This window comes from Chenopodium quinoa, unplaced genomic scaffold (genome assembly GCF_001683475.1).
Source record: "Chenopodium quinoa cultivar QQ74 unplaced genomic scaffold, ASM168347v1, whole genome shotgun sequence".
NCBI classification, from domain to species: domain Eukaryota; kingdom Viridiplantae; phylum Streptophyta; class Magnoliopsida; order Caryophyllales; family Amaranthaceae; genus Chenopodium; species Chenopodium quinoa.
The window spans coordinates 1,178,970-1,194,104 of NW_018744895.1; the positions used below are offsets into that span (position 1 = coordinate 1,178,970).

Here is a 15,135-nt window from a genome sequence, read left to right on the forward strand (position 1 = left end):
TCTCCCCAATTACAATTCCTAGGATTTTCCAATTTCCACATTTTCTAATGCTAATCAAATAACACCTAGGTCCCACCATTTTTCTCTCTCAATAATTTTACCCAACTAAAACTTAATAAAGCACAATATGAGTACGGTGCAAATATTTAAATACAGAGGGAATACTAATTATATTGGACTCAATCACATTTCTTGTCTTTTTCTCAATTTTTAATGTACTTTATCTTCCTATTTCTTATTTCAAAATTTGACAAATGAAAATATCATTTGAGAACGGAGGGAGTAGTACTCGATCATCCTAATACTTCCTCTGTTCTTTTTTACTTGACCTGTTTCTTTTATCACGCTTGTCGATCCACAACTTTAACCATCAATAACTTTATTTCTCTATAAGTAAAAATTATCAAAGTTATATATTGTGATAGTACTTATTGAATTGATTCTAACAAGATCCCACATGAATATGGTTTTTCCTTATATATTAATCACAAAACACGGTTAAAGGAGAGGTGGTGAATGGTGTAAAAGTTAAGGCGGGTCAAGTAAAAAAGAACGGAGGAAGTAAGACATAGGGATAGAATCTCATACAACTTTAATCTATCTATAACCCATATAAACATTAGAACTTCCATCAACTTGCTCTCTACTGTGCTTATGAATAGTGATTCTTGATGCTATTACTCTATGAATTGCCCAATCTGGCCCTGCTTGCATTGACTTGCTCAGGTACTTTTCCTTAATCGGTTCCTGGTTTTCCTCGCTGCCTTTCGTTTTGCCGCCTCTTCCCGAACTCCCTCAAAACCAGTCATCTTTCTGGCTTTCTCTCTCCTTAGCTCCATTTTTTCTCTCCTCCCTCCATTTTACATTTCCTGAGCATAGCTACATCACAAGAATGGAGCAGCAGCGGTGAAATCCAAGGGCGGCGGCTCAACTATCACAAGAATGGGGAGATATACAGCTTCGAGCTTGAGGAACTTGAACAGAATGAGCACCCTTCATCGTCAAAAAACTCCTGACCTTGTTCTCAAGGTTTGCAAACTCTAATCCTTACCTCTCTATGATTTTATTGCTTTCTCACTGTGATTAAATTCGTCTTTGATCTTATGTTAGCATTTGTTTGGTTTGATTCGGGATTAAATGTGTCGGATTATCAAACTAATATTCTCTAAATCTCTACTATTGCATGTTTGAAATGGGGATTTTTTTTGTGGGCTGCTAATACTTCTTTGCATAATTTGTGTGTTAATTTTTTCCCTTTGTTCTGAGAATTGTATATGGAGATTACTTTTTTCTTAAAAAATTTAATCACTTTTCTATTGGATCAGATTCGTAGCATTTCAATTATGTGAGTGATTTCTTGCTTGTATGAATTTTTGCAGATGGTTTATGATAAAAAAATTCCATGATTTTTTTATCTGTGTTTTGGAAGCTATGGGAGCTTTCAACGAATTGAGGAAGCTGGAATTGTTCTTTAAGGATGAGAGCAGGCATGGTCTTTCAGTTTTTGATCTTGGAAAGATATTGGCTTGTATGCACGGTTAGTTTTCGACCGATCCTCTAATGCCTTCCGTTTTCAGTATTAAGTTAGTTCCTCGATCCTCCAATGCCTTCAGTTTTCAGTATCCTTTAATTCTTTGGCAGGTATCTTTCTTTGTTCATTTATGTTTAGTCCATATCTCAGGTTTTTTTTGGGTATCTATTTTGATGAATTTGAATTCTGAGATTTGGGTTTTGTTTATTTTATGGGTATTGTTGGATTTCTATTTAGAGGGGAAAAAATGAATTTATTTGTGCAATTTGATCCAAAAGTGGTCATTATGCTCATAGTTAAAATCTGGTTGCCCTTTGATTTCTCAACTATCTATGTTTATATTGATTTGAGTTTCTCTACTTTGATGCGAGTATTAGTGAGATTTGGGGAAACGATAACTCATACATTAACGATCGGTTACTAAAATTAGCTTTACCTTGAATTGAGAATTTATGTACATGCTGATAACATGACTGATACTCCGTAATTGTTATTTATGAACTTTAATAAGTGAATTTTTAGTGTTGTGAATGTTATTAAATCTGTTAAGGTAGCTCAAAGGATAGGCATTTTTAGTGTTGTAAGATAATATGATTCATTTCTGGAAGTAATTTGGTAAAATCTGGAGTAAGAAATATGTTTGATTACATTGTAATTTATCGATTCTAATAATATAGGCATAGTGGATCGTTGAGTCCATTCTCGTGTATTGATATAATTTTCTTTAGAGAGCAAATAAGTAGCGAGTGGCATTTTTCTTATAATCTATTTCATGAATGCATTTTAGTATTACCTTCCTATAAAATTCTGGTATTTAATTTAATTTCTCGATAATTATTATGGAGGAATAGGAAGCTGAATCAATCACTGCAAAACTTAATTTTTTCAGTATTGATATTGAGATTTTTAGCTATACTTTTTTGCTTTTGGTATAGAATGGAACTTCAGAAGAGGTGGTGAAGATAGTAGAAACTCTCAATGTAGGTGAAGGTCATGAAAAGGTAGGAAAAGGAATCTCACAAACAAGAATGAGACTAAGTTGCTTGAGCATTTTGTGTAGTTGTATAAATTGCCACCTCATGTATGAAGTTTGGCATGTTTTTAACACTTTGCAGCAATCAGCCTAGATTTATCAGTTGGAAAGAAAATCTGCTTATCATAAAATGATGTTATTAGTTGATTGCATTTGTTGGATGCTTTTGCACTGTTTGCATGAAGATTGCGACACTATTCATAATATGACTACGATATGTTTTAAATTTTTAGGGAGGAGTTGGAAAAACAGAGAGGGGTCATGAAAGATAAATGAAGCTGCAGGAACAAGGGAAAGTTGAGCAAGCAAAGAAAGACTTAGGTCAATTTTGGGATTACATTCTCACTTTTGCTGTCAAATACTTGTATTGATTGTATGTTCTGTCTGCACTTCTTAAAGAAGCAGGAAATAGATAATGTGCCTAAAGTAGATGAGGCTTGGATGAGCTTTGAATAACTTAATGTACGAGCTATCGAATTTGCTATAGAAAACTTTATACTAAGCAAATCAACCTCCATACATTTTATAGGCGATTTAATTTTAAATGCTTAGTTTAAATATTTGCATACATCCTACTAACTTGATACATAAGGCTTCAAATCCCTTTGCTTTATGTTTGGGTTGATGAATTGGAAGGAAGAGCCTGGGAGATAATAAAGGCAATATATATGTATTGCATTCTCTCTTTTGATTATAAAAAAGGGGAGGGTAATGAAAAGGGTTCATTTTCCTGACATATAATACACCAAGCTACTCACAAGCGCAAGACAGGAAGTTATGGGATAGACTTTGTGAATTAGCTTAAGTTGCACACATAAACATCTTAAAGGCCGAGTCTATGTTAGTTATGTCAGATTTGTTTTATTTCTTTGCTTTGTTTTCGAATGTGTATGCAGATTAGGTTTTTTTTTTTTTTTTTTTTTTTTTTTTGTGCCTTGTGTATATAAGTCTAGACCTTGATTTGCCCCCGAGCTCTATAGCAGATAAAGTGTATAAGCTGTTAAAGGAAGCTAGAATAGTAGAATTAAGTATCTTGAATTTAAAGCATCAGTTTTTGCATATGCCTTAATCATCATTTAGATGTCTTAAATATATGTCCGCAAGTTAATACATTTGTTCTTTTTTGTTTGCTTATCTCTGTAACTGATATATTTGCAGGTTAATAATTTGGTGCTTACAAATATCTCTTAACATGGGTGACATTCAGAATGCTCCTCTTTCACAAGAGGAAACTACTTGTAGGTCTCTTTTTATGAACTTTAGGTATAATAGAAGCTAATTGTTTATCGTGTTTTCATCAGTGATTAGCTCTATTTTTTTTATTCTACTGTTTTATTCAGATAATTTGGGATGTAGTGGGCAAGCCTGAAATATCTAGGGCCAAAGCTTGAGCTTGAGCTTGAATGCATAGAAGTATACACGAGAAAAGTTGATGTGGCTAACCACTCTAGAGCTCAGCTAGCTATTGATGATTCAGAGGCAGAATTTGCAACCATCTATTCTGCAATTGGAGAACTTCCATTACATGTCAGCTGTCACCTACATACTGTTAAAACAAATCTTAATGATCCATGATTCCATTGTGAATCTTTGTAGATTTTTAATGCGATTAAGATGTATTCAGATTCATTTCTTTGATCAATTTCTATTAACATTTATTTATGTCAATTTCATATATAATTCTGAAAATTCAATGAAGGAAGAGATGCATAAAAGAAAAGCAAACATGAAAGATAGAAAATCAAACAGGAAAGATCAGTTTCTTAGAGTCATTAAACAAATTAAAATGTCTAAGGGGGTTGAAATATACCCCATATTCAAAGTTATTATCAAATAGGAGTGTTAATTTTGTAACCATTAACTAATTACTAATGTCATTAACAATAGGATGAATTTTGGAATCACTCAATATTGGCTTAGCTTGATTACAATGAGACTTATTTAATTAAGCACAAGTTTAGGTACTGCGTTCTCTATCTCATATTACAAAGTCTGCATTCTTTTTTAGGTAAGTTAAAATTAGAAGCCTATTTCAATACTTTTGACAATATTGCCCCTTTTTTATGAGTTGTCATATTTTTTTTTTCTTTTTTTGTACTACTGATGCCTTTTGATGTCAATCCAAATAGTTTCTCCCTCCCTCTCTAAGTCTTTATAATAATTCCCAACTAATTTTTCTCTCTCTAACTCCACATTACACATATGTACCCTCAATAATTAATTTTAAGGAATCTACAACCTACTTAATTCTCGTGAAATAACCCAAACAGGCTTTGTTTAATTTTAATACTCTTAGAGTTAGTTACATGTTTAATTAGCTAACTATATTCAAAGTCAACATACTCTATTATTCAAACCTATAAAAGCTCTTTAGTAAAATTATATAAGAACAACTTATTAATGTTAATTATGAAACAATCTTGAGGATATTTATTAAGTGAACATAACTTATAATTATCATAAATTTAATAATTAAAACGTAATACACATGTATCAAAAACGTTGTTATTTATTACTTAATACATGTACAATTGCACCGATTAATCCCCACCATTTTAAGGAATTCGATTCACATATACTAAACAACCATACAATTTGAAAAATCTTACTGGAACAATTGACAAGAATAAAGCTACAAATTTATGACTACAAATTGTGTGTGAGAGACTCAAGAGAGGAGAGAAAGAGAGATAGAGAGGAAGCAATAGGAGGAGAGGGAGAGAAAAAGGGGGGATAGGAAAGGAAGAGAGGGGTCGAGAGAAAAAGAGAGAGGGAGCCAAGAATGAAAAGGGCTGGAGGAGAGAGAGAGAGAGAAGGGTTGGGAGAGAAAAAGAGGCCAAGAGAAAGAGAGAGAATGGATAGATAGATAGAGAAGGCAATGCCCAGAGAGAGAGAGAATGAGAGGGAGAGGGGTAGAGAGATGAAGGTGCTAGGAAATTACAGAGAGAAAAGGCAAGGTTGCGAGAGGAGGGGAGAGAGGTTGAGAGAGAAAGGTGCTATGAATGAGAGAAAAGGTAGGTTAAAAAAGAAAGAGAAAAGGCAGGTCATGAGCTAAGAGTAAAGGGCATGTCGGGGGATAGATAGAGAAGGGCTGGGAGAGAGGAGCCATGAGACGGGAAAGAGGATCCGGGAGAAGAGATAGAATAAGAAAGAGGGGTTGGGAAAAATAGAGTGAGATAGAAAGAGAACGAGGGCCAAAAGAGATAGAGAAGGTAGAAATAAAGATCGAATAAAGCTAGAGTACTAAATAGAGATAAAGGGATAGGAAAGAGATAGAGAGATAGAGAGAGAGAGAGAGAGAGAGAGAGAGAGAGAGAGGCCGGAAGAACTATACATACATAAAAACCAAACTTACGTGCATTTTTATAATCTTCGAGATAACGACAAACAATTAACATTAACTATATTAAATATCGTAGCGTCAGGGGATATGGATTGGGAGACAAGTGCAGCTTATAATTTTCAAATCCTTTTTAAAGATGGAATAGGGACAAGAGGGGTTAGGGCAGAGAGAGAGAGAGAGAGAGGAGGTCTAGGAGAGAGCGAAAGGAAATTCATTTTAATTTATACCTCAATATTGGAAACATTACGTTTTTTTCCAAGACAAATACTTTTGCCTAAATTAAATCGTATATTCACTCAGGAAAAACAAATTTTGAGGATAAAAATAGCACTAAAATTCAATATGCAACTCAAAGAAAAAATATATAAATACAAAAACAAGCTTTGAAGAAGTTTAGATCACACCAATTATGTAGACTATAAACAAGAGAGACATATAATATATAGCATAAAAATAAAAAAAGCACAACCCTTAAATTACCAAATAAGAACACAACACCTTTTTGCAATAACCAACCTTTAAATGTATAATCCACAACCTTACTTACCTTTATAGAACTCCAATGCCTATTCAAAGATCCTTTCGAAGATTGCTATCATGAATAGTCAACATCATATTACCCCTTTCGAAGATTGCTATCATGAATAGTCAACAACATATTACCTATAGACAATATAGCTTGTTGATTCCAACTACTTACCTTTTGATAGTAAAACAAGCTATTTTGACAATACATTAAATTAAGCTCCCTTAATCAGCATGTTAAAAACACCACAAACTTTAAAACATGATCACAGCCACGTAGCTTACATACGGGGACACGCGCGTAGTGCGTGTTCCAACGACTAGTTATTTCAAAAGGAAAAAACACAGGGACCCAACACAAGACTCATTGAATTGAAAAAGAGAGTAATACTAGTATGGGTGTTGAACTGAAGCATCACAAATCTTACATTTTAATAAGTTTATTTATAATAATAATAAACAGCCTCCTCTCTTTAAAAAAAATTGTACTCTCCTCCCTTTCGCTGTTGTTGTTCTTCTTCTCTCTCCTCTTTCTCTCGTGAACCCAAGTATACTATCACACACTCTGCACTTTTCTTCCCCTTTTCATGGATGCTTTCGTTCTTTATCACTGTAAGTTCTTAATCTCTTACTTTACTCGAATTCACTCTCTCTTTTTTGATTTTTTGGGGAAACCCTAAAAATGTATTTGCTGCTATAATTTATTGTCTTTTCTTGGTTTTTGATTCGTAGATTTGCTGTTGTAGTGCTTGATTTTTGTGGGTTTGTTTTGTTTTTACATTTTTGTTAGATGGGTATTTCAATTTTTGTTTTTTTGTTCACTAGAATGAGTGGGTTTTTGCAGGTTCTCGAAGGTATGTACAACTTGTTTGAGCTGATTTGGTGTGATATTATAATTTTTAGTTAATTGGTTGTCAGATTTTCAATTAAGCTTAGGAGAAGTATATAAATATTGGGAATTTGTTGATTTTGGGTTAATTAGTTGTGGAGGGAAGTGGGCATGGTAGGTAAAGAGGATGAAGCTAGTTCATGGGGTCAGTATCAAGTTTGCAATAATGCCCCCAAAAAATTTTGGAGGTCAGCTTCATGGTCGGCATCTAGAACTGCTGGCCATAACCCTGATATTGATGATAATGATAATGTAGATCCAAATGGAAACTCTGGGAGTAACGGAATACAAGCACGAAGGTTCCCTGCTCCGTTAACTCCTCGTTCCCAACAAAATTGTAAAGCTAGATCGTGTTTGCCCCCACTGCAGCCACTCGCCATTGCTCGAAGGAGCTTGGATGAGTGGCCGAAGGCTGGCTCAGATGATATAGGAGAGTGGCCGGGACCACCCACTCCTAGTGGTAGGGATGTGATTAAAGGTTCGGAAAGGTTGAAGCTTGATATGTCTGCTATTCAGACGAATTCGGAGAGGAATGGGGGTTATGTTAAGAAAGACAAGATTGCATTCTTTGACAAAGAATGTTCTAAGGTGGCAGATCACATTTATCTTGGAGGTGATGCTGTTGCTAAGGATAGGAATATTTTGAAGAAGAATGAGATTACCCATGTGCTCAATTGTGTGGGTTTTGTTTGCCCCGAGTATTTTAAAGCCGACTTTGTTTATAGAACACTGTGGCTTCAGGATAGTCCTTCAGAAGATATTACTAGCATACTCTATGATGTCTTTGATTATTTTGAAGATGTCCGGGAGCAGAAAGGGAAGGTCTTCGTTCATTGTTGTCAAGGTGTATCTCGATCTACTTCGCTGGTGATTGCATATCTTATGTGGAGGGAGGGGCAGAGCTTTGATGATGCATTTCAGTATGTGAAAGAAGCTAGGGGTATTGCTGATCCAAATATGGGGTTTGCTTGCCAACTGCTGCAATGCCAGAAAAGAGTCCATGCTTTTCCTCTCAGTCCAAGTTCATTATTAAGAGTATACAGGATTGCTCCCCATTCTCCATATGACCCTTTACATCTTGTTCCAAAAATGTTAAACGATTTGTCTCCTTCAGCCCTTGATTCCCGAGGTGCCTTTATTGTACAAGTGTCTTCTGCAATTTATGTTTGGCTGGGCAAGAATTGTGAAGTTATAATGGAGAGGGAGGCAAGAGGTGCCGTGACTCAAATTGTGCGGTATGAAAGGGTGCAGGTGCCTGTCCTTGTAATTAAGGAAGGTGAGGAGCCATCCTTTTTTTGGGATATCTTCTCTGATTTTGTGATGGACAAATCTGCTAGTGAAGTAAAGCATGGAGAGGCTAAAATTCAGCCTGGTGAGAGGAAAGTAGCTTCTTATGATGTGGATTTTGAGATCTTTCAAAAGGCAATTAAAGGGGGGTTTGTGCCACCCGTCACATCATCAGAGACTGAATATGAAACACATCTGCCTGCACGAGAGAATAGCTGGAGTGTGTTGAGACGCAAGTTTGCCTCAGGACATATGAAGGAGTTTGTCTTAGCTCCAAAACTGGTTCTCAATAAACTTCACTCCGATTCTAAGCTCAATAATTATGGTGAAAGCATTGTTTCCAGTAACTCACGTAAGTCTGATGTTACATTGGTGCCCTCAATGTCCTCGTCTCCTTCCTCCTTGTCATCACCATCTTTATCATCTTTGTCATCATCACCTTATCTATCTCCAGAATCTATCTCCTCTGATTCAAGTAATAACTCAAAGTGTTCCTCTGAGTCTCCTTTAGAGTCACCCTTGTCACTATCATCAGCTATATCAGCATTTTCTAACATGTCTCTGCTCTCTTCTAAAACTTCTACAAATGTATCTAACCATCCAGGCTATATTGAGGTTAACTTTGGTTCAAATCCTTTAAGGTCCACTAACTTACCTTCCAGAAGGTCACCTCTGTCAATTGCAGAGCGTAGGGGTAGCTTAACCAGGTGCCTGACTTTGCCAAATGTAGTTGGTGATGGAAGGATGCAAGAATCTCCCCAAGAGTTTTTTGCCAACAAACAAGATGATAGCGTAAATTATAATACCTGCATATCATTTGAGCTGGATAAGGGAGGAATGATTGCAGCTAGCAAGAATGAATCTTTTGAAAAAGATCTTGATTCTGATAAAGTAGCAAGCCAGAGTAGCTCACATGTAAAGGAATTTGCTTTAGCAAGTGTTTGTAATAACATTAGAGAAAACTCTACCCCATGTGTTACTGCAGGAGTTGTGGCGGTGGTTTCCACAAAGTGTGATATCAAGCTGCCTTCTGTTTACCGCTTACCAGATCTAGAGAAAGTATCAGTTTCAGAAATATGTGAACTTGATTCTAGTTCAGCGTTTATTGTCATTGCTCCAGAGAGAGTTTCATGCCCCATCAATGATTCAAATATCTATCTTTGGGTTGGCAAGTCTTCCAAATTTGGTCAAAGTCAAGTTCATGCACATAGGAAAGTAGGTGGTGTAGATTTAACTGACTTGGAGCAAGCTGGTTCTGATGTTCTATCTCGCATGGGTCTCCCCGAAACCACCGACATTAAGGTATGTTTCCCGTGCTCATACTTTCTGTTCTTAGCTATGCAATTTATGGATTCCTAATCAATATAAATATCTAATAGTTGCAAATTTCACAGTGACCTAGAGTAGAGTCTACATGTAAATAGCTGATTCTCTGAATTTAAGATTTCATGCTTTCTTCACTTGAAATCTTTTGTTTGCCGTTAGATTGAAGTTAGAAATAAATAGTTGCTTATTGGTACAGTTGATCTATAATTTTATTTCTTCTTCTATTAATTTCTGCCATAAAAAAAAAGGATTAGACCAATTCCATGTCTTTACTTTTCTTATTAATTTTTTTTCTGTTTGAGATGTTAGCAGCGGTGGATTAGAAACTAACTGGGATGTTAGCACTCTTAGCAGTGGTGGACTAGAAGCTAACTAGGGATGCAATATAAAAGTTGGCTAATTCTTTTATACAATTTAAATTAATTTTGTTGCTTTGTCTCTAAAATATTAAAAGCTTACAAATTATAGGAAACTTCTATGCCTATTAAAAGTTTTAATCTTAGTCCACCTTTTTAATTAATGGTGATGCAACTTAATGTTAGTCAACCTTTTTAACAAATTGGGATCACCTTCGAGGCTTAAAAGGTACTCCACTGCTGTATTGATCCATAGGTCTATGAAGATATACTCATGGGAATGATAATGTGCAAAAGCTCTATTTATCTCTGCTATTTATGAGTGCTTTCCTATGTATGGCATTACCAATTCCTTTGGTAGCATCCTCTATTTTGGCCCTGATGCTTTTTTTTTTTCTGCCCTTGATTACCAATGAATGGCAAGTTCTTTTTCTTATTTATTGTAATTAAATGATTATAAGAGCTACTGATTTGTTACTGTGAGATTCACTTAGCTATTATATATTTCTTCCCTTCAATTTCACACAACTGTGTCATAGGTCTTTCAGCACAGGAAATCCTTTAACAATAGAGGAAAGAAGGGTGGGAGGGGAGAAGAAACCAAATAACACATGGAACAGAGGGCAGAGGTCAATTGGTCAAAACTTACTTAATCTGTGATAACCACACAATTTCTGTTTTAAATCATGCATATAAAGGGTTTATTAATTCCGAGGGCATGCTAAAGAGTTTTGTAATGGTACGTATAGTTTATTAAAGGCCAATTCACTACTTACATTGTTTATTAAAAATATATTTATATGACTACTATTAAAAATTACTAGCTAGATATAGTTAGTTAATTTCTTCACAAGATGTGGGAAAGTATATTTTCAATTATAATATGAATGAATAAAAAAATACATTAGAATTGCCATGGTAAAATGGATTAAATTTCTGTATGTCAATTTAAGTCTCCAATGTGCGATATCAGATTAGTGAACTGGTGCTTCTGCGACTTCATGACCATTACTATAATCCGAAGTGTGTAATACACTGTTAGGTTCTCAAACCCGTGCTTCAACTTATTATATTTCTTAGTTCTGGGATAGTCAATAGTTGACCATGAAAACATGTTTAGTTTCTCTTGGTTGGGCTGGCTTTTCTGTGGAATTTACTGCTTTATTGTTTTATGTGTTTCACTTGTTATTTGTCTTCAAGCTTGGTAATTGCCATATGACTTGCTAGGCATTGCTATGTAATTCCCAAAAAATGTGACAGTTTCCAGACAATCCATTTAGGATAGAGTTTACAACAAATTATATACTTCATCCATTCTTTTTTCTTGACTAATCGCTCCTTGGCACACAATTTGAGCAGGAGATTAGAGAGATAAACACAAATTATATAAAAATAAAGTAATACCATAAAACCCCAATATATCCCTCTTATTAGTGTTAAACTGTTAATCCATTTATCTTCTCTAATCTCTTCCTCAAATTGCGTCAAGCAAAAAATAATGGAGAAATATTAATCATCAGAATGTTATTTTTCTATAAGTATTTACCATGAGATGGCTGTAGACATGATCACAAATTTTTAGCAGTGCGTTGATTATTATAAAACTTAATACTTCCTCCATTTTTTTTTAATTACACCATTTTCCTTTTAAGGAAGTTGCGTGTCAATTGCACCATTTCTATAATGGGTATACTTTCATACACTTTTTGTTTGTGTTCACACACCAAATACCTATTTTACCCTTATTTACATTTGATATTTACCATTGTTACCTCACTTTTACTCTCTCTCCTTTGTTTGTAGTCACATGGGTATTTTTGTTATTTTATTCCTTTCTTAAACTTTGTGCCCAACCCAATTATATATTAAAAAAAAAAAAACCGGAGGAAGTATATATTGGCCCCTTTGTGCAACTCTTGCTGAGATGATTTCTCATTGTTTTCACCCCAATGTGGGGGTGGGGGGGGGGGGGTGGAATCTCATGGTGTAGTGCTGGGTTCCCTTCAGCATGTGTGTGAAAATAAGATTGAATATAATGAGGTATGATGCAATTTTATGAATTATTTCCTTGAGATTATTGAAAAACTCATTATCCTTGCTAGAGTTGTTTGATTTGGTTATCGACAATTCGACACATTTGATACATATTTTTGTAAAATAGACATGTCAAACTACTTTCCCCTTCTCTCATGCTTTTTTTTGGTGGGGTGGACGGAGTATAGTAATAGTACTATAATTGGCTGATCTAGAAATTGAATCCAAATTGAAATGTTTTTTGGATGTATCTGAAAAATGTTGTCGTTGTCTTTTACATGAGCAAGCAACTAAGCGGTGCTATAAGCTCTAATTACTTTATCATAATTTGAATATATGTAGAACTGATCAGAACCAAAGGCTAAAAGAACATTTAGGCATTGTTTGGTTCAATATTAGTTAAGGAATGAAACGGAAAGGAAGGGAAAAGAAGGGAAAGGGAAAAAAACATATCATTCAATGTTTGGTTTGATAGTAGTAAAGGAAGGTAAAGTTGTGGAATCCATTATTTACCGTGATATTGGTAAAGGAAGGGAAGGTAAGGGAAAACTAATTTTAAGCTTGATATATTTAATTTCTTTCCTTCCTTCCAAATTCCTCCAATTTTAAAGGGAAGATTTTGTTAAGGGAGTTTTGCTTCATTTGCTTTCAAATCCCATTTAATTTTAAAACCAAACAAAGGAATCCATATTTGTCCTTTCTTTTCCTTTCCTCCCAACCAAAAGTGCCTTAGGCAACCAGTTTTTTTATATTAAAATATATATCATTTATAACTTATAAGTTGTTCTAACATGAATTTGTACATTGATTTTTTTTTTTTTAAAGTTTGAATCCATGTGAATGCTAGAGCATGTTTTTGCTGTGGGTTTCACATGTGTCTTGACCTTTCTTGAGCCAGATATTTCTGTTGAGGGAGTTCCCTTTTGCATCTGTCTTGACAACCTTAGAACACTTACTTTACGAGGTGATGATGTAGCTTTATTATGCCATATGTGTTTTTTCCAGGCTGCTCCTTTTGAAAGTGAATACAGAAAAAAGTCTAGTTAATAATTTGGAGCTGACAAAAAGAGAATGCATCTCTAACACAAAGCCCCGAATAAGGTGGCATAAAAAATTATATTGAAACCCCTACAAGAGCTCACCAATGGAGATCTTACGCTGTCACTTATCATTCTTGTGCCCACTCTAATTAGTTTGCACAAACATACAAAGATTATAAGTTTAGAATGAATAAGGGGAAATAGTTCATTGTGAATAAACTATATATTGTAAAATTGCCAGACACCCAAATGGCCAAATGAATTAAAGAGGAAAGTGTAAATATGACAGGATAGATTAATTGCTTTACTTTTACTTGAGTGATGTTGATTTTAGATATTTTAATATATGAAGTTGACGTGTTTCAGATTATCAGAGAAGGAGAAGAACCAGCAGGATTCCTTGAAAGTTTGAGTACATTGTAGCAGACTAGCAGTACACTAACTAGGGAAGATTCTTCTCATCCGTTGTACGAAGTAACTTCGTTAAACAGATTATAAGTGAAGAAAGAACTATTGCCTTACAAAGCTTTTGAGGTAATGAAAATTCAGCCTGACTATTTTATTTTTGAAATCCTAAAATTTGTTACTTGAACATTATTTTTGATGGTTGTGAATGAGAGACCTTTGTGTGAGATAGGGGTCTATTATTTTCCTTCATTTGTCTTAATTAGTTTTGAAATTTTTAGTTATGTGTGACACATAATAGCCATGCTTTTTCTTGTGCAATGTATTTGTTAGTTGTTAGATGGCTCTGAATCAAAGAAATGTAGAAAATGAATGAATACCGTCATTTAGAAAAGTACCAGGACTGTCTTTTGGGTGCATTTTGTGAGTCCCTCCTTAAGCCAAGTGTAGATGAACCAGACTTGGCCAAGAAAGAATTGTTTTGTTCAAGGGTGGTCTATATACACTATTGAATTGGAAGATCATGTTTATTGCTGGTTCGACAAACAGACATGGTTATTGTTAACTTTGATGGTCTGTGCTATATGCTATGTTTTAACTACCTATCATTAATTGGATACATTTCTAACAGCGCTGGTTTTCCTTTGAATCACAGCCTGCAGTGGCCAGGATGGGTGTTTGTACAGACTACATCCATTTGACGACATTCAAAACTGCCATTAAGAATTTCTTCAGATACTGATGTAATAGAAGCGCCTTGTATATTCAGAATTACTTATTAGTAAGGTGCTAAATGCAAAAGTTATTTGTGCCAAAACTTTCCTATCATTTTTTGTCATTGCATTACTCTTTGGTCTTTCATCATGTCTGGCACACATCAGCAAATTTATAAAATGGCGATTGGGTGTTAATAGTGTAAAAGTTTAAATGTGTAGGAAATCCAATGTTATTTTTTTTGACAAAAAACTCCTCTAGGCATATCATATATATTAATAGAGTTTGCCTTGTCAAACATGACAAGGGAAAGAACAGAAGGATGGCAGTACTCCATCCAAATTAACTCCTCCTGCCATGACAAAGAGAGTTTTGCAATGAAGTCTGCAACTTCATTACAAGGCCTAGGAAAGAAAGAAAAACAAAAAACTCAAACTTGCTAGTGGCATTAAGAATATCACAAATAATCATCTGTACTGGGCTTCACTCTTGCGTCTTCCGTTCAATTAGATTCAGAAGAGGTAGGCAGTCAATCGAGATTTCTAGCTTGCGGAAACCAGCCTCATAACTTCGAAGGATCCCATAGAGCAAGCCCTCAGCTTCTGCTTCCAAAACGCTGCACCCTTTGCGAAGAGGCTTACCTCCGGACATT

The 15,135-nt window shown here is 35.0% G+C and overlaps 1 protein-coding gene and 1 long non-coding RNA gene across 9 annotated transcripts; both read left to right on the plus strand.

Moving 5' to 3' along the window:
* Positions 1-576: 576 nt before the first annotated feature.
* LOC110706005 lies at positions 577-4,232 on the plus strand. Of its 8 annotated transcripts, XR_002508180.1 has the most exons (6): positions 602-1,029; positions 1,380-1,537; positions 2,467-2,532; positions 2,798-2,885; positions 3,723-3,802; positions 3,905-4,232. It is a non-coding gene; the product is annotated as an uncharacterized LOC110706005 (long non-coding RNA). The 8 variants fall into 8 exon arrangements; XR_002508183.1 differs by having other exon boundaries at positions 577-1,029; positions 2,798-3,806; XR_002508177.1 differs by having other exon boundaries at positions 578-1,029; positions 2,798-3,802.
* A 2,639-nt stretch (positions 4,233-6,871) lies between these two features.
* Positions 6,872-14,690, plus strand: LOC110706007 (protein-tyrosine-phosphatase MKP1-like). The gene is made up of 4 exons (XM_021883922.1): positions 6,872-7,044; positions 7,277-9,910; positions 13,731-13,898; positions 14,425-14,690. Exons 2-3 carry the CDS (start codon positions 7,433-7,435, stop codon positions 13,785-13,787), a joined length of 2,535 nt encoding a protein of 844 aa, XP_021739614.1. The 5' UTR covers positions 6,872-7,044; positions 7,277-7,432; the 3' UTR covers positions 13,788-13,898; positions 14,425-14,690.
* Positions 14,691-15,135: the final 445 nt, after the last annotated feature.